General features: G+C 30.7%; 2 protein-coding genes and 1 long non-coding RNA gene across 4 annotated transcripts in view; all 3 read right to left on the reverse strand.

The window, feature by feature from the left end:
* LOC106678066 (cytochrome P450 4C1) overlaps nt 1-7,270 on the reverse strand; it is a 25,086-nt gene extending 17,816 nt beyond the window's left edge. Inside the window, exon 1 of the mRNA XM_014416362.2 lies at nt 7,089-7,270. Within this exon, the coding sequence (XP_014271848.1) occupies nt 7,089-7,236 (148 nt within the window). The 5' untranslated portion in view covers nt 7,237-7,270. The remainder of the gene's footprint in view (nt 1-7,088) is intronic.
* Nucleotides 7,271-12,542: 5,272 nt separating this feature from the next.
* Nucleotides 12,543-16,151, reverse strand: LOC106678067 (uncharacterized). Its single transcript, XR_010842933.1, has 2 exons — nt 15,080-16,151; nt 12,543-12,898 (listed from the first exon to the last, which is right to left on the reverse strand). It is a non-coding gene; the product is annotated as an uncharacterized lncRNA (long non-coding RNA).
* A 2,093-nt stretch (nt 16,152-18,244) lies between these two features.
* LOC106678068 (cytochrome P450 4C1) overlaps nt 18,245-19,705 on the reverse strand; it is a 31,780-nt gene continuing 30,319 nt past the window's right edge. For both annotated transcript variants that reach the window (XM_067045539.1, XM_014416364.2), the window contains exons 11-12: nt 18,799-18,975; nt 18,245-18,519 (exon numbers count right to left, since the gene is read on the reverse strand). In XM_067045539.1, coding sequence (XP_066901640.1) covers nt 18,362-18,519; nt 18,799-18,975 — 335 coding nt within the window. In that variant the 3' untranslated portion in view covers nt 18,245-18,361. The remainder of the gene's footprint in view (nt 18,520-18,798; nt 18,976-19,705) is intronic.

Below are 19,705 nucleotides of genomic sequence, written 5' to 3' on the forward strand. Positions count from 1 at the left end.
ATATCGATTAATTTTAACTTTCTTGATTTCTAACATGTTAGGGCCTCTTTATTTTTTGAGATATGCAGAATATGAAAATACTATCGATTTTAAGAACGCGTATCGATATCTCGTACAAGAGACCTTAACATGTTAGAAATAAAAAAGTTCATATAAATCGATACGCGATCTTAAAATCGATAGTATTTTCATATTCTATACATTTTAAAACATATGAAGGGATCCTATCATGTTCGGGATCAAGAAAGTTAAAATAAATCGATACGCGATCATAAAATCAATAGCATATTCATTTTTGGGAAATATTGAAACATATAAAGAGATCCTAACATGTTAGAAATAAGAAAAGTAAAAATAAATCGATACGCGATCTTAAAATCTAAATAATTTTCATATTCTGCATTCTTCAAAATGTATCAAGGGACCGTAACATGTTAGAAATCAAGGAGGTTAAAATAAATCGATAGCATTTTCATATTCTGCATATCTGAAAACGTAAAAATTGGCCCTTTTGTGTTAGAAATAAAAATAATTAAAATAAATCAATATGGGATCTTAAAATCGAAAGCATTTTCGTTTTATACTCGTCTAAATATGTGAATGTATCATTCATACATTAGAAATTGAAGGTGGTAAAAAAAAAGTGATTTAAAAAAAAAAATTGTTATTCGAATTATATGTAGTCGACTAATTTTTCATTCGACTAATTTTTTATTCGATTGAAATAGTATTTTAAATATTCGAATAAAAAAGTATTCGGATTGTTTAGCCGTATTTTTATTCGAATAAAAATTTATTCGTATCTCGTCAATCGAATAAAAACTTCCAATAAAAAAGTATTCTTCTCTTGTCAATCGAATAATTTTTGCCCAACACTGTATTTCATTTATATTCTTTTTAAGAAAGATTGGCCTTCTGAATATAAACGATTTTATTTTTCAATTATTATCACTATTAAGAATAACAATTCCTTCTCACCTTAAGCACTTAATCATTAATTGTTGTCTAGTTCTAAAATATATAATACTCATTTAATTATTTCCTATTCCTGTTACAAATCTAAGACTAAGTCTTTCTTTTGGAATATACCCCCAAAAAATGGCTGCAATCTTTTCAGCACTATTTCAAGTATCGGAACAAGACTAAAATTTAAATTATGTCTTAAGTATGATCGAACACATCCCTCACTATAACCTTTATAGATCAGCGGTTAGAAGATGCACTAAAACAAAATATTCAATTGTGTAAAGATCCCCGGGGCATGTTTATAAATTAAGAAAGAAAAGAATTTTCAAATCTGATAATTTATTTTTAAAAAAATTAATAAATTTTTCAAAATGATTTAAACAATACCTATGAAATGGTCATAATTTTATTCTAGATCAAATTAAAAATGAATTTTTTCCTTTAAATCGAGGTTAAAGCAAGGATACTTTTAATATTTGTGGTAGTTTTTTTTTATTATTATTATAGAAAATATGTTGTTGTATTATATGGATCTATTTTTAAACGAATTGAATATCTTGAACCGATGACTTGTTTAAATTAATCTACCGAATACAAAAAAACAGGAGATAGCAAATAATCATTTTATTACATGAACTGTTCTCGAACAGCTTAATCGACCAATATAGATAGCATAATCGTAAAATTTTGACCTTGAAACTGGTCTCACTGTACTCATCCGCTAAACTAATTAAGATACTTTCATAGTTCATTTTGATTGGTAGAGACAACATAATAAGTTCATCTATGATACTACCTGCCCTAAATCCCGTATGGGATTTGCGAAAAGCAAAGAAGGGTTTCAATAAAAAAAAACAAAAAAAAAAAACAATGAATAATAATTAAATTGTATCTCTTTCTGCTAAGCCCAGATGAAAGCCTGCGACTTAGGGAGCCCTAACCGGCAGACAATTTTTAAAATAAAATAAAAATAGGTTCAAGAAAATTCAAACTAATCACTATTTATTGCAACTTTAATACTTTACTTTTAGAATTATTGAGTTCTTGTATGGAGATTTTTTAAAAATCTTTTGGCCGAATTTCATAACTATTAAGATATTTCAAAATCCATTTGTTTTTTCAGTGTCCTTCGTTATCTGTGGGGAAAACACTGACGCTTAGTCTTCATTCCTCTTAATTCATCCTGGTCCATTGGATCTTTTCTTCCCTTACCACATCCCCTAACCTACTTCTTCTTGAATTAACCTGTCATTGGTCGCTGCGTGAGAATTTCTCTCACGTAAATCGTTTTTCGGGTCTGGGAACTGCTAGAGCTTGGCAACTTTGGTTCTCATCTTTCTGGAATATGTAGTTCACAGCCTCTTCCTTCTATACCTCGCCCCCATCACTCTAATCTGAGTAAGCATACAGCCCTCTTTCCACGACAATATACCCTTCTCGTGAGACATTATCTCACTTGCGAATGAGGATATTATAAAAATATTCAGGTTATGAGGATTTTTTTCACGTGCGCCGAGCGTATTTAATGCATAAAAATGTTTAAAAGAAATACATGAATGAATAAATAAGTTAAAATAAATAATTTTATAAATAAATAAGTTAAAGGAATAAATAAATTAAAACACAAATCAAAGTAAGTTTACAAGCTTTAGAATTTTGAAAAGGAACATAAAAAATAAACGAATACATTTCTTAAAATATTGGAGGCCTTCCTTTTGGAATTAACATCGTAGTTCTGTTTTAAGAGTGATGTAAATATGATTTTCTATCAACAGGTATGTCGATTTATCAGCTGTGGATATGTAAAACATCGTAACTTTTTTTTTGTAGTTATCTAAGCTATTCGCAAATAAAAAAGTCAAATCAGTTGTTCAACGGTTTTAAAGATTTTTCAATCTATAGATTCAAAAATTAAAATTAAATTTTTACACATTACTCTTTTTTTCATTTAAACTCTATGTACATTTTTTTTTTTTATGAAAAAAAATTAAAAGCCTCATATTGTGATACTTTTAGTCAAGCCAGCACCTTTTTTAGTTTCTCTCTTAATTAATTCTAGAGTTGGAAAGTATCCTACTAATTTTTAATTCTTTATATTCATTAATTTTAAAGTTACAATCACAAAAAGAAGAGTATTTGAACTCTTGTTCTTATCAATTAAAAAAAAATAAGTAAAAATAAGCGTTGGAAAATTGTATGTGATTCCTTCACATTCATTAATGTCTCTGGTTTATCGGTGATAGAGTTGATGAGAGAAACGTACCCAAATGATAATACTTCCTACTTACCATTTTTTTAATTGATAGTCTCATTTGTTTTTTTATGATTCCTTCATGTCATATTTTTTATTGAAAAATGTCCATTATAATAGGAAAAGTTTTGTTATAACTATCAATTTATAATTCCCTGGCTTGGAAGGGGAAGTTTCGGGTGGGATCACCGATTTCAATTAAATTTAATACTGCGCAATACTGTGTCAAAAATATAAGACATGTGCCAGAGGGTTCTTGCCAATGCGCAGTACAAGTCAAGAAAAAAATACTTTATCTATATACCTATATATGTATTACCTAAGTATGTTTAAATACATAAAAAATCAGATTTATTTCAGTGTTCTTGAAAAAATCTTGTGTGTGAATTTTCATGGAAATAAAAAATTAGGAACTTTAAGAAGTGATTTTTATTTTGTTGTTAAACGATATCCGCTAGTTATAACTCTTTTAGGATTTTACCCAAATTCAATGCCACTAAAACTATTGGAAAGCTGAATTTCTGCTCGTCCAATGCACTATCAAACCATTTTAGATTTTATGAATATAACGGAGGAAATCAAGTTTTATATAAAGAAAACCACTAAAACGTTATTTCTTATATCTTCTGTTTTAATTTTTTCAGTTTGATTTACTTTATACTATTTGGTGCAGTTTATATGGCCATAAGCTATCCATAGGTTTCGTAAAGATTGGTGTTGATGTTTGTGCAATTTTTGTGAATTTTGGGAAAAAAAAAAGGGGGAAGGATGTTTTACTTCATATAATTAATAATAATCATGACAAGCCGTTAGAGGTTTCTATCCATTCAAATTTAACTAAAGATTACTGTAGATTTTTTTTTCAAAGCATAATTTAAACATTCATTTGTTAAAAAATATATCTGATTTGACCTTTTTTTCTAATAACTCATTTTGGTTGTTAAATATATTTTTAAAAATAAATTTGAGATAATACATAGTTTTTTGATATTGGGATGACTGAATAAGCAGCAACTGAAGAGCTGAGGAAGTGAGTATGAGATATTAATATGTATGTATATAATATGAGTACGTTGAAGTAGGGTATGATGATGAATCGGGAATGTATAACATAGGTAGGGTATTATCCTTTTAATTTTTATTTAAAAGATGGAAAAAAATTAAAATAGATGATATTTTAATAACTTAAAAAATATTGCGCATAAAAAAATTAAATTTGTGCCACTACATCCCATGAAGGATTAGGGTTCCTGTAAGGAAGTACTTTTACTAGACCAACGGTTGTGCAAGGAGGTAATTTGGTCACTCACAAAGATCGACTTTTTTTTTAATAAAGCTTTTATTGAAAAATAATCCAGTCTCCCAAACTCAAAGGCAGTAAGTATTAAAGCTTTTGGTATTCATTAATAAATACATATAAATGTTTTAAAAAATTAATTATTTTAAAAACATAAAAATACAAATAATAGCAGTGATAAAAATAAGTAAATTGGCGATATAGAACTAGCCACCATTGAATCGTGGCTATATTGATAAATTGCAATAGGTATAGAAAGTTTGCATATTTAGTGTTAAACTTTTAGAGATAAAATATTGTAGAAAACATAATTAACATTCTGGAATTGCACAAACATTAACTTTATAAGACCACTAAGTAATTAGAATCCTTAATTAGATAGAAAAAATTAATAAAAAATAATTATTATATCTCATTAAGTATTTTGCCCAATAATTCAATTATGGTTCAATAAAAATCTATTTATTTCGGTATCGGCCAGATAAGGTCATTCATTGATAGGACGTATTTAGGGGTTGGTTATAGATTGCTGAGGCCATCCTGGCCGGGAGTAAATGAACTTGAAAGCGTTGGTGGTTTGAAAACATTCCATTAGATTATTTTATCACAAAAAAAACACATTTTCCGGCATGAATGGGGCTTGGTGATTTAAAAGCGAAGCACCTTTATAAATAGAAAAGGATTAGCTTTATGTTTATTTTAAGTCACGTACAGATAAGCAATACGATGCTATGCTATCGTATATCTACCATTTAAATTACAATTACTATTTATTTACTTTCAATTAGTACCATCCACTTCTCACCGAAAATAAAACTTGGACACGATTAGACGAAGAAAAAACTCAAATGTTCGGCGAAAAACTCTTTAAAAGTTTTAACCCCCATTCTGATATCCTTAATCGAACCCATCTTGAACATGTTGAAGCAGAGATTACAATTCCACTCCAAATGACCCTTCCTCCTAATGCCTTTCATCACTCAGAAATAATGGACATCATCCACACATTACCTTCTAAAAAAGTTCCTGGCCACGATCTTATCACAGCACACATTCTGAAACAGCTCCCTCGTAAAGCCATTCTATTCCTTACCTATATCAATAATACTACACTCCGATCCACCTATTTCCCCGACCCTTGGAAAATGTCTATAATAAAATGTTTCCCGAACCCTCCAAGCCACTTGAGTATCCATTTTCCTACCGTCCTATTTCACTCCTGCCCATTATGGGCAAAATCCAAGAAAAACTTTTATTAAAACGCCTCTATTCAATCCTTGACTCATATCATGTTATTCCTGACCACCAGTTTGGATTTAGAACATCCCATTCAACCATACAACAGTGTCATCGAGTGGTTGATGTCATATCTTCCACATTGGAGCGCGGAACGTACTGCACGGGAGTCTTCCTCGATGTTGTACAAGCTTTTGATCGAGTCTGGCATCCAGGTCTGCTCTATAAACTTCGTCAATTCCTACCCCCAACATATTTTCTTATAATCCGTCCCTACTTCTCTGAATGAACCTATAAAGTAAATCGTAACCTAGCCTACTCATCTCTCTTTTCTCCGTCCGCCGGTGTTCCTCATGGTAGTACCTTAGGTCCCATCCTTTACACGGTTTATACAGCTGACATCCCAACCCACCCTAACTTAGTCCTAACAACATACCCTGATGACACATGTATACTCTCTGTAAACAACGACCCTACTAATGCATCACAAACACTACAGATACACATAACATCCATTGAAGAATGGTGTCAAAACTGGGGAATCAAAATAAATCCCACCAGATCACGTTTACTCTCCGTCGTAAATTACATACCAGTATCCTTTCTAAGTACTCCACTAACGCCTGTTGAACAGCTTCAATACTTAGGACTCCCTCTTGACAAGAGACTTTCATGGAACCCACATACAACACTGAAACGACAAGAAACTGCTCGTCGATTTCGATTGCTACAACACCTTCTTGACAAACGCTCTAAACTTCCCATACACTACAAACAATTATTATACACTATGATAATCAGACCAATTTGGATATTGAGCTCTGGGGCTCTACCAAACCATCAAATTCCTCCCGCATCCAATCCTTACAATCCAAAATTCTACGTAAAATCCTTAATGCTCCTTATTACGTTACAAATAAACTCATGCACCAAGACCTTAACATCCTATTTGTTGTCGATTTGGCCCAAAACAGATAAAAGTCTTTTCATACCCACCCTGACCCATAGTTCTTAATCTCTCATCCTTAAGAATTCCTGATAATCTTCCGAGGTATCTGAAAAGAAGATGGCTTTGGGACCTTCTAATTTAAATTAATGCTTGAAGTACCACCAATGGGTGGTTCCTTTCCAAGATTTTCATGTGTAAATGAAATATTTTACAGATTTACTTATTATATTTATTATTTGTACAGCTGTAAATTACATTAAATAAATTTAAAAAAAAACTTTCAACTATATATTTATTTTCAATTACTACTACTATTTATTTTTAATCATTACTACTATTACTACTTCAATTGCTACTAATATTTCAATTATAATTTAAAAACGAAATACCTGAGAATGGTTTAAATACGTATCTGAGCTCTGCTAAGAGAGGAAGTTCCCAAGGCCCTGGTAACCCTTTAGTTTTAAGCAAATCTTTGATTACCCTGTTAATCAAGAGCGTAAACAAGATGCTGAAAAGAATGAGTATGACCACCATGGCTGCGAGATTACTACTGTTGCATAAAGGTCGCTCCCCACTATGGCTCGTTCCATATATATTACAAACTCAACGAGTCATGAGTCAGATATCAGGTTGAGTGGGGCCGTCACATCCTCTATCTGCAGGATGATTTTCATGTTTTTATGTTTTATTTTTCTAAAACGTAAATTTTCTTGCATATTGAATCAGAAACGCCTCTCATATGGTGCAACTGTTATGCTATTAATCAGATATTAGTTTTAAAAAAATATATGTCATACATATTTTAATTTCTAGTTCGAAACCAGTTTGGTTTACCAATTGTAATAAACATTGTTTTGATTTTGATAATACAATGATTTTACTCAAAGGAAATGAATTGATACTATAATACATCAGAAAATATTTATTGTATGTTTAATTTCAAATCAGACACCATATTACTGGATCAACATTATGCCGATTTTTTTTGTTAAATTAATTTGTGATCCAAATAGTTGAATATGAGGTAAATAATTTACAATTAAACGAAGATAGTTGGCCGTATAAAGTAGATTGTAGGAGGATAGTCCGGGTGAAGTAGATATGGTATAGGTGAAGTACTCTAACATATCTACCTCACCTATACCATATCTACTTCTCTATCTGTTCTATCTCTTTACCATATTTATAACTAATTTTAATGAGTAGTCTCCAACAATTTATGATTCTAGATTTATATTTAGAACTTCTATCACACCTGGTTATATTTATTAGTAACTTGTTTCCAATCTAACTACATGCATATTTTCTTATATTGTTATTATTAATTCTTTTTTATATACTTTATAAAAATTTTTTATTTTAATATTCTGTAAATTATTAATTGTTTGTATCTTGTTTTTACACTTAGCCTTGACTAAGCCTAGCAAAGTGGGACGAAATGTTGGTTTACAATAAATAAATTTATTTTGCTATTTTAATATCTTTATTGACCACCATCCGGACTATACTCCTATAATAAAATAAATATGGAAATATTCAAAACAGGATGTGAAATATTTGGGGTTGAAATATGAAAATACTTTAAAAGAAATTATAATAAGATAAGCAAACAAATAAATAAATAAAGAAAATAATCATAAATAAGTGAAATAGTAGAAAATATAGGTAATATAATATAATATGATAAAAGTCAATTAAGAGAGTAAAAATTTTCCTTTGTTCAATTGTGTATTATAGGTTAAATTGACTAAATTATATTTAACAAATGCCGAGCCTGCAATAAATGAATACATAACTAAAGAAATAGTGTAAGTAAATTAAAAAAATTATATGAGAAGATGGTCGAGGGTGCAGTAAGTAATAATACACAAATAAATAAAACTTTAATTATTTATTTATTAACTAACAAAATCAACCTTAATCCAGAGAAAAACGAAAAAAAAAAAGATAATAATTACAAAATAATCTGGAAATATATATAACAATTAGTAACATCTACTTTATATTTAATTTATTGTTATATATATATCCAAGTTTATTTGTTATTATTTTATCTTTATTTTTCTGTGAATTAAAGTTATTATCACGTTTTTGTGTTACAGCCCTGATGAAGACCTGAAATTCAAGTCGAAACGTCGGCACAAATAAATAAGTTCTATTTGTTTGTGTATCATTACTGACCGCATTCCCGACCATCTTTTCCTCATATCGAATCTACAATCAACTATTAACACTTTATAACTGAATAATTAAATAAATGCCCAGTAACCTTTTTAACGACTAATGTTGAAACAGTGTAATTAAAAGTAAGGTTGCATAAATCATAATGTTTACAAAATATTTGGTAATAAGATTCTAATGAAAACTGTAAATTAATAAATATCCTTAAAAATGGCTAAATCGGCCGAAACGTTGGATTCTTAAGTGAATAAATATAAAATTTATATACTATAAGGATACATATTGTTATGCTTGAAAAAAAAAACTATGTTTCACAGTTGAACGAAATTTAACTTTTTAATAGTTCTATTATATTCCTAAATTAGAGTTAAAAACAAATTAATTTACTGATATATTTTCTAATGCACGTTGGATGTTTTTTAGTTCAGCAGTGCCCGTACATTTCTAAGGCATGCATTCCTCCAAAGGCCGATATATCTGCGTAATGCCCTAATGACTGATGTCTTGTCATTAAACATTTTTTTAAAAATAATAACCTTGACTTCCAAAGAACCTGAATCATTCCATAGAAAGCAGTAAGAACATTTCATAAATCTAATATTTGTCCTTTCCAATCATAGTTTGTTGAAATTTTCAAGAAGTCTGAAGACTTAAACCGGTTATTGGATGTTGCGTCAATATTTCGTAATGCATTTGTGGTCTCAATGTTGCATAATCTAGCCAATGTTCGTATAAGAGTTGTATAACATAATAAGGCGAATACGGAAGTAATATGTTTTGAGATTGTAAATATATATATATATATATTTATATGTTAAACCCTTATGGACCGGAATCTATACATATATTAAACAATTGCTAACAATGAGAACTATTTATTTTTTTCAAAATAAAAATACCTCATAGAAACTTGTTTTTCTTGTAAGCTCCATGGGCGCGTGGGGATGAAGTCATGATAAAAATGGGTAAAATGTAGCCCCTTTTTCTGGATTTAGTTAATGCATTTTAATTTAAAAGGGGGCTGAGGAAATTTGATTATTTGGGAAGTGGTAGTCTGCATTTTGTGTCTGTTGGTGATGGGGCTCACGAAGGGTGTTGATTCAAATAATTTATTTACTTGTACTTAGTTGAGTCTGAGTCTGTTCGTATTGCCTGCCAACTTTGTGGCCGTCCTGTCGGTGTCAGTGTCCTAAATAATGGGTTTGTACAGTACTGAAGGCTGTCAAAAATTTGATGTGTCTCCTCCATATAAATTCTGTCACTGTCGATAGTTCGAATGTCGTCCGTCTTTGCTCTTTGAAGTGAAGTATGTCTCACTATACGTCTCAGTACACCGCTCTGAAACTATTTGGAACTCTTGGCCGTTAAAGTGCTATATTGGTCAGCATAGGTGCTCCGTAGAACAGGACTGGTATCAACACACTTTGGAGATCATTAATTTGAGTAGGATAGAAAGATTAGGAGAAGTTAGCAGGCGATTAAGCTTGTAAGACTTGGTCGTGACCTACTTGATCTTCTTATTACAGTGGCGAGCTAGCATCAGGTGTCTGTCAATGGTGACACCCAGTAATTCTGTGCTGCCTGCTGGTCTATTCTCGTGCCCTGCAACCCTATAGGCTTTAAGGAGAGGACGCTTGTTCTTCTGGAAGGAGAAAATAATACAATCGGTCTTCTTGGGATTAACTGTAATATTTCAGCCCTTCCAGTTTCTTGTTTATTTCTGTACAAGCCTTCTCCGCCTACCGTAGAGCTGTCTCTGCATTCAATGAACTACAGTAGATGGCTATATCGTCGGCATAAGCAGCTACAATAGCCTTGTCGTACTTGGCTCTAACAGTTTCAACAGTATATACTGAGAAAAGTATTGGAGATAGTATCGGATATCTGGGAAACTCCACAGGTGAGAGGGACCACTTCGCCGGCTCGAACCTTTAATGAACGGTACTGCAGGAATGATCTCAATAGAGTGTATAGCTTTTCTGGTAATTCGTTGTATTGTAGTATTCTACAAAGCAAACTATGGAACACTGAATCAAACGCTTTCGTGCAGTCTATTGATCACTTTAAAGATCATCAGAGAAATTTTTTTTCCATAACCCCCTATTTCTGAATTTCATTTATGGTTTTTAGCATGAATATATATTCTGGTTCTGCACTGTTTCCTTCTTCCGTAGTGGCCTACGTTGTAAGGAGTTTTTAACTTGTGTTTTTGTTGTAGTGGGCGTTCTTCGAATTTTATAATGTGCTGGGGCACACATTAGTTTTGAAATTTAAACTTGACTTAAAAAAAAAAAACTTATTCCCTAAATTCGTGTGCTGGCACGTTGTTTCTGAGTTTTATAAGGTTCGTTGCCAACGCACCGGAGGGGGGCGCTGGTGTAAGGGTCCTGAACAGATAGTGATATCAGAGAAAGGTTTTTTTAAAAATTCTTTATTTAAGCACTATCAGACAAATTCAATGAGAATAAGACCTACTTGATATTAAAAATAATTTAACTTTACTTCGAAATAGTGAATTACATCAAAATCGTCGTAGTTGTTAACCACGACCTCGAAAAGAATGTGAAAAATTGATTTTAATCAATGGCACTTTCGGTCAGAGGATTACATTGAAATATTATCTATCACATCCCAAGCATATACCCGCCTTAAATATTCAATTTCAGTTTCGTATGACTTTTTGTTTATGAGCTGGGATGTTCACAGACAAACAGACCATTTTGCAAAAAATAGAAAAAGAAAAGGGTAAGATAAATCATTATGAATCTCCTAACATTTATTTGGAAAGTAAAAGGGAAGCAGAACCAAAACGGTAGAATGATCGAGTTACCTCGTCACCGAAAAGAATGGATGGAACCCTAAAATGGAGGCTTGAGAGAGTTAAAAGGTTGACACGCTTATGTTTGATTGGAGGAATTAGAACATGGAATCATCCTCAGAACTGATTCCAAAAAAATCCACCTAAGCTAGAAAAAAATGATATTTATTAAAATGCAATAGGCAAAAAAAAAAAAGAAAAAATAGTTGCAGTTCATTTAACCACCTTACCCTAAGTTTAAACTAATCCTTGCTAGCTTAAAATACGTATTTATTATTTACAACAGCAATACTTCCCTTTTTCCCATTTCCATTTAACAAGTGAAGTAAAACACTTCTGTAATTTGGTTTTTTGTTTCCTTAGTCGTTAAGATAACAGACAATATTCATTTTCATTTACTTATACCTAAATTAAAGATTATAAGATTGAATTCGATTTAATAGATGAGGCGAGTAGTAAGAAATATTCGATTATGAAACACTATCGTTCATCCCTAATTCATATCCAAGATGTTGACAGATGAAGTCATTCTTAAACTATCAAAAATTTTTACAATTAACAGCCAGATAACCAGTGTAGTTAATAAATCAATTAAACAAAACAATAATTGAAGATGGACAAGTCCTTGTCTTCTTTGATTTTAACATTTGTTTTCATATTTCAAACTATTATTTAGATTTCCATTGAGTACAAAAAATATATATTAATAATTATTTTTTATTTTTTGAAGATTGACAAGGCCTTCTTGTCAACTTTTATTTTAACATCTGTATCGAAGTAACATTGTATTTCAAACAATTATTTAGATCTCCATTGGGTAAAAAGAAAAAAAAACTGATAAAAAAAATTAAACAGTATAATTATTTTTTATTGTTTCTTGTTTTGGAGGTTTGAGAGTTTAATGTACAAAATTATAAACGTTATAACAAAAATAACACTTAAGTTCATCTGTTTTAGATTTTCACCCACCGAACCATGAAAGAATCTTCCTCAAAGCATTTCCCTTTTAATCTTTCTAAATCTGTTTCAGTTTGTAAAATAGCCGAAAAAAAAGATTTTTTAGCTTCTTTTGCACGCTTCCGAGGAGGGTTGTATATATCGTCATGTTCATTGAAACTTTCACGTCCTGAGCTGTGATTCAATTTGTTTAATTTTCTTTTCTGTCTTTTTATCTTTATATTCGGGCATTTCATTTCACTGAAATCATAATTAAAATACAATATAACAGAAAGATACTATTACAATCACTAATAATGTAGTTGAGTTGAAGTTACGAGAAAAATCGCAAAACAGATTTCTTAGCTGTGAGGACTTTGACAAAAAAGCTGAGTGAACCTAAAACAACAGCTTTAGAATTTTTTTTAAGTCAAGTACATAGTTTATACTTAAAGGAATAATGTCAATGTTTTCTTTATCTACTAATCTACTATACTACTACTAAAATCTACTATACTCAGAACTTAATAATACTTGCACATTTCGTTCAAAAACAGTAGAGTCATTGTTAGCATGATATTTTGCAATCATTACGTATCATGCAATTTTTACAGCAATCGCACACTCTAATGGAGCAGGATTTCGTTCATTATGTAATCTCATCATACCTTCTCAAGTACTTGGTAGAGCTGTACCAGTACTACAGTACAGTGAGTACTCTGCACTCACGGGCCCGCTGTTGGTTGTTAGTCGCTAATATTTCTGGCTAAAGAAATATATTTCGTGAATGATACCTAAAGTTATTACGGCATGTTATCTAGCATTAAGCTCTAGTTACAATGTTTACTTGGATCAAATAGTAAACCTTCGTAAATAGCTCTAATATTACTTTAACTTATATTATTATTATCTGTCATTGACCTAAGTTGGGACTTGTCCTACCCCAGCATCACTTGACAGTTTTCCAGATAGTCTACGAGCCCAAGAGGAGAAACAAAATCAGTTATTTCATCCTTATTTTGTAATTAATGTAATGAAAACTATATCCAGTTCTAGTAATTGATGACTCTGGCTTCCAGAGTAAGGTGGAATAAAAAAAAGTAAATATTGTAGTATTTCAGTTTGTTTTATCCCAGAATAACCTGAAATGTTCACTCATTTTTCATTCGTAGCTCCATAACCTTAAACATACCTACAACAATAAAAAATTTCATAGTACGTAATTTAAAGTACAGTAAATTATCTAAAATATGAGCCCTATTTGAGCTTTTTACGTTCATCAATTCCTGAAATATGATTTTTTTAAGTAAAATGTTTTTTTTCCAAATATCGAGATATAAATATTTTGTGAATTTGTTTTAGCAAATATTATGAAAACTACTATTTATACTAAAATACTAATCACAAACTAGTTCAATCTGAGTGCTAATTGACATCTGCACGTCTAATGATTCCTGAGATATAGTTTTTACACAATAAATTCAATAACTATGGATTTTTTAACATTAATTATTGCTTTTTAAAAAAGTGTTTCTCGCGAACTATTGAACCTACACAGCTCTGTCAGGGCGCTTATTTTAGTAAATTTAATCTAATCTAAATGATGTTCTATTAGAATTTTTTTAGTGGTGTAAGTAATTTTAAATATATGGAAAATTGATTGTTTTTAACGTTTAGAAACAGGAACCATTTTGTATTCCCTCCAACTATGGTTGGCAAAGTCATCAATTTTGACTGGTAGCTATATATAGTTTTCATTAAAGTGGTTAAAGTTTGGGGATGAAGTAACTGTTTTGTTTTTTAAAGACTCTTGGACTATGATCAAGAGTTGCCGCCTCCCAATTTCATGTAACGTAATCTCGACATCAGTAGGCACTAAATCAAATCCATCTAACCGCCATCACCCTTGTTTCCAGCTGTTGTTAGTTCAGCATTGCTCACTTAGTTCTCTTCCCTAAGCTTTGACAGTTCGCGGTCGAAACAATGACCTATATAAGCTCACGGAGCTATATGAGCTATCTGAGTCGACAACTAGCCTAAATCATAAATTTGAAAATATGGTAAAAGATGCCTGTTGATCACGTAGTCAAAAACTATTGCCTGACTTAGGAGTTGCCAAACTGCGGCATACGAGCCAATTCCAGACCGCCATTATTTATTTTGATTGCATCGTAAAATTTACAATCCAATAAATCATATAAAATATCAATCAGATGTTTTTGTTATATGACCTATAAACGTGGTATAGCTGATATAAATCAATTAAACATTTTAACTGCGAGTTCGATGGAAAGATGCGGTAAGTCTTGGACCTAGAGACTTAGAGTAAAGTTTGGAAACCTCTGCACCCGTGGATAAAACTCCTAGATTTTAGTTTTTAAAATGAAGTAAGAAAGATGGTGAATTAATCATTTAATGTACGTTACATTGAATGTATCTTACCGTGTTGGTGATGGATTTCTTTGATGCCTTCTGTGTTCTGTTTTTTTTGGTCTTCTGTCATTTGATTTGATCCTGATTCTCTTATGGTGACAATGTTCGTTGTTGCAACATGATATTTGTCCGCACGTACAATGGGTAGAAGCTGGTCTCTTCGGCATGATAGTATCGGTGATCTTGGACAAGGCATCACAAATTCAACACGTAGTTTTTCAACACTCGAACTGTCTTGAAATTTTGTAATATAGCCATTTAAAGGGTTTGGCTAAGTTCTTGGTTAGGCGTCTAATGGGTCATAAGGTTTAGATAGTGTAAGGTTAGTTTAACGTAGGAACAATTTTTTTTACTTTAAATTATTTCAGTTTATTAATTGTTTGTTTGAAAAGAAAATGTTTAAAATATTGTTTTGTAGCAGTGTTTGTACCTTATGACTTTGTATCCACTAAAGAAACGGTGAAGAATAAATGATATACATAATTAGCACTCTTAAGTTAAGACACTACTGAAATATTGTCGTCGCAATTATCGATTTTACAATTTATATAACTTTTAAAGGCTATTATTCGTAGAACTATACGTAATTTTAAAGGTTATAATGCTTATGTTTTAAGATGGGATGATAAAAGGTTTTTTTTTCTGATCCCTCTAAAACAGAAAAACATGAAATTAGTAGGTTGTATTACGTATGGTTACATAATTTGAATGGGTTACTACCTTTTTTCTACCATTGATAATTGATGATTGATAAAGGATGATAGCGTATAACTCAAAATAGCTTACTCACCATTTCTATCGGTTAGATATTCAAATGTATTTCAAGATTTGATATTAATTATTTATTTATTTTTAATCAACGAAAGGAAGCGTTTTGAAATATATACATGTAAAAAAAAAAAAATCGTGGTGCTTGCATAAACATAAGTAGAGGAAAGAATTAATACAACGGCTATTATACCGTGAACTTCAACCAGCCGTTTTAATAATGAAGGTATGACAAGGAAATCATGTTTGTGCATGAATGAGTGAAAATTGGTGGTGGAATTCGATGAAATTTATATTAGACCATTCTGTACCATAAATGGTTTTTTTTCAAATATTTTGTTGGTTGGGAAATAATATCAAGGAAAGGGATCGTTTTGAATTACATGGACGTTAAAAAAGAAATTAATTCATTGTGCATGAATGAAAGTAGAGGAAATAATTTAGTACAATGGACTATTTTTACAGGAATCTCCAACTTCAAGCCGTTTTCTAAATAAAAGTGTGTCAAGGAAAATAGGTTTGTGCATGAATAAGCAAAAGTAGGTGAAATTTGTTGAAATTGATATGGAATCATCCAGTACAATTACTGAAAAAGTTCATCAAAATTAGAGAGGTGATGATTTCACTACTGATGGACATTGGCAGTCAAATGCTTACCACTCTAGTCTTGGATATGGAACGATTTAGTGTTTTTACCAATTTGATGCATTTCATATGAATTTTCTATGAATGAACTTTTAGCGCGTGTTTCTATTATATAATAATAAAGATGAATCTTTAAGTCTTTATTATCGTAAAAAACGACGTTCAAACTTGAAAATAAAAAAACACAATCACAATTATTATATACATAATCGTTCAGTTTTTTTAGACAACACACAAGTTCTTCATAATTAATTGTAATTGATCATATGGCGAGAGGTTTCAAATGGGTTTGCCACTAAAACAAATGTAAAATAATGAAACTTTAAATGAATTATGATTAAAAATAGATTTAAAAGAAATATAAAAAAGAAATTAAAATATTGATAATAATTTCGACAGTGGCAAACCCATTTCAAACACTCTCTTTGCAAACGTCAACTATTGCCGCTGAAGACGTTAATCTTGCCTCCACAAACTCATATCAAAGTCTTTATTTGTTGAAAAACAAGTTTTTTGCTGAGTTGTAAAATTGACAAAAAGAGAAGGCCAAGAGCGTTCTCATGTTTTACTTAATCATCATCACAACATTTAATTAATAAAATTGTTTAATCGCTTAGGCATTGTTTTGAATAGTGTTATTGATTTTCTTATCTTCGTAGTAGATTATTGCAAGCCTTTGTTTTTGTTTTGTATATATTTTTCCTATAGTACAATAGTTGATCCAGGAAACTACCTACACTCCTGAAGTTTTCTTCTCATTATATGAATTACAGATATCAAAAAGGTCTTAAATTCTTTTTCACCTACCAGCCTTTAGCATTAAGTGAGCAAATAATGTGGACAGATGAAGAGAAAAATTATTGGAAGATTTGGGAACAAAAAACCTCAAGTCGCAGCCAATATCTAACTCTGTGCAAATGACAATTTGGCCAATATTTAAGCAGGAAGTAGCTGATCAACCATGGTATCAAGAGGTGACAGAAAAGCCAGGCTGACCCTGTTGGGCTGTAGTTGTAAAACCATTTCCCTCAAATCAAGAGCACAGGAACTGAGGCGGAGAGACAAAGGAGAGAAGTTATACTGGACTCAATGGCTCAGAAGGGGCCTGATTCTCCAGATTCGATTTTTTATTTTTTCAGAAATGTTTAAGAGAATTCAATAAGTAATAGAAATAAGTAGTGGTTTAACATAAAAAATGGTTGAGATTTTAGGTAATCTTGGATGGATCCCCTCCTCACTATGAAATGAAGGGGTCTTTCCAAGATTTGTTCCTACGCCTCAATGCTTCTCTCTAACAAAAGGAACTTTTAATCAACATAGTCTAGAGAAATATATCACATACTGGAAGGATTTTTACCATGTTACTTTGTATTATAGAAACAAACTACTTATGGATTAAGTTGTAGATTTTATTTAGGACTTGAGTATCAATGATTAGTTGTTCATCTTAAAATTTAGTTTAACTGTAAAATACATGGAAGGTAATTATTTAATTTAAATGATGGTAAAATTTTTCATTTGATATAATTGTAAGATAAGAAACAACAAAATGTTTTATTTGAACGAGAATTACTAGCTATGGTAAATATTGATTACGCATGACTTTCATATACATGATGAGTGAGAGACGTGTACAATTGCATCTGATTAACTGAATAACACTCAAATTTATGGTGAAGAATAAAAAAAAACTGGTTTAAACAAGGATTAGCAGTAAAGGGATAATAAAAAAGGTCAATAAATTGATATAAAGCCAAAACATTAACATCATTCTATTTATTTTTATTTACATAAAGCCTATTTGATTGTTTTTTAAGTAGGTAATTATAATATCAAAGCCTAAAAAGTTAGTATAGAGAAATTGTATTTATTATTTTTTCACAAATTCCTCGGATGAATTCTTATTAGTATTGTTTCTTCACTCTTGATGATCCCTGTGGGCAGGATCGTTACTTCCTTTGTTACTGGTTCTAATTTACATTGTCTTAGTATTGTGGACAACATCGTCTTTAATTCCATCATTGCAAACTTTTGTCCTACAAAAAAAATAATAACTTGTAATTATTAAAAAGAGTAATAACTTGGCACGAAATAAGATAGTGGTTTTCATATATTTTAATTTCTGCAATATAATTCTGATTCTTGTTGATGGTATTTTCATAGTTGAAGAAAAGAAAATACTATAACTAGAATATATATATATATATATATATATATATATCACCAGAGTTTATACAAAAGGATTTGAATGTTTACAGCATAATTTGACTTCCTTAAATTTTTGAAACTATGAATAAAATGTGCTGAGCCATTACCTATACAATTCCTTGGTCCTGCAGAAAAAGGAATGAATGCAAAAGGATGTCGAGGAGTTCCAGGCATGAAACGTTGTGGTCTGAATTCCTCTGGATTTTCCCAGTGAGATTTGCAGCGATGAACTAGGTAAGGAGATACTACAGCTGTGTAGCCTGCTGGAATAATGATGTCTGGACCTTTATAAATAAATTATCCAATTCAGAACATTTACTGAATCATGAATTTTGTTTCAAAACAGTGATTACATAACATATCTTCCATTGATTTATTTAATTATTCTGAAATATCAATTGGTCATTGATATAATTTTTGATAAAAAAAATCATTTGAAACACTTTTTTTTATAATCATGAAGCAGATCTATACAGACATATAAGTAAATTTATATCTTATTGATATACATATCACAGGAATATCCATGTTGAAATACTAATCATATCCCCAAAATTTGTTTAACAAACTATAACCAATTCTGTAGTTATTAAATTTAATATTAACTGTTGGTCAGGTGCACTACCAATTCTAACACATTCTAATGCAACTCATCTGTAGTATTAAAAATTAAATTTGAGCTTAGACATCCGGGCAGAGCTCTCACTCAGTCTCGACTAGCCTAGTAGGTTTATATGGTAGTGATAGTGTGGATAAATTGAAAATTAAAAGTTTTAAATATTTATGAATTTTTAAAAAATAGGGTGTGTTTGACTTATAATTAATGATCTGGGCAGAATAGCCTGCAAAACAATTTTTAAATTTTGATGTGAGGTGAGAATTTATATTGAAGATTGTCCTTGAGGATGGGCGAAACATTAGACTATTGATATAATAAAAAGTGTTGAAACTATATAAGGATACAATTTTGATTTATTAAATAAATAATTACCAATCTCAAGAAATTGAAAAAAT

The sequence above is a fragment of the Halyomorpha halys genome, unplaced genomic scaffold (genome assembly GCF_000696795.3).
Source record: "Halyomorpha halys isolate HHAL.00 unplaced genomic scaffold, Hhal_1.1 Scaffold121.1, whole genome shotgun sequence".
Lineage (NCBI taxonomy): Eukaryota > Metazoa > Arthropoda > Insecta > Hemiptera > Pentatomidae > Halyomorpha > Halyomorpha halys.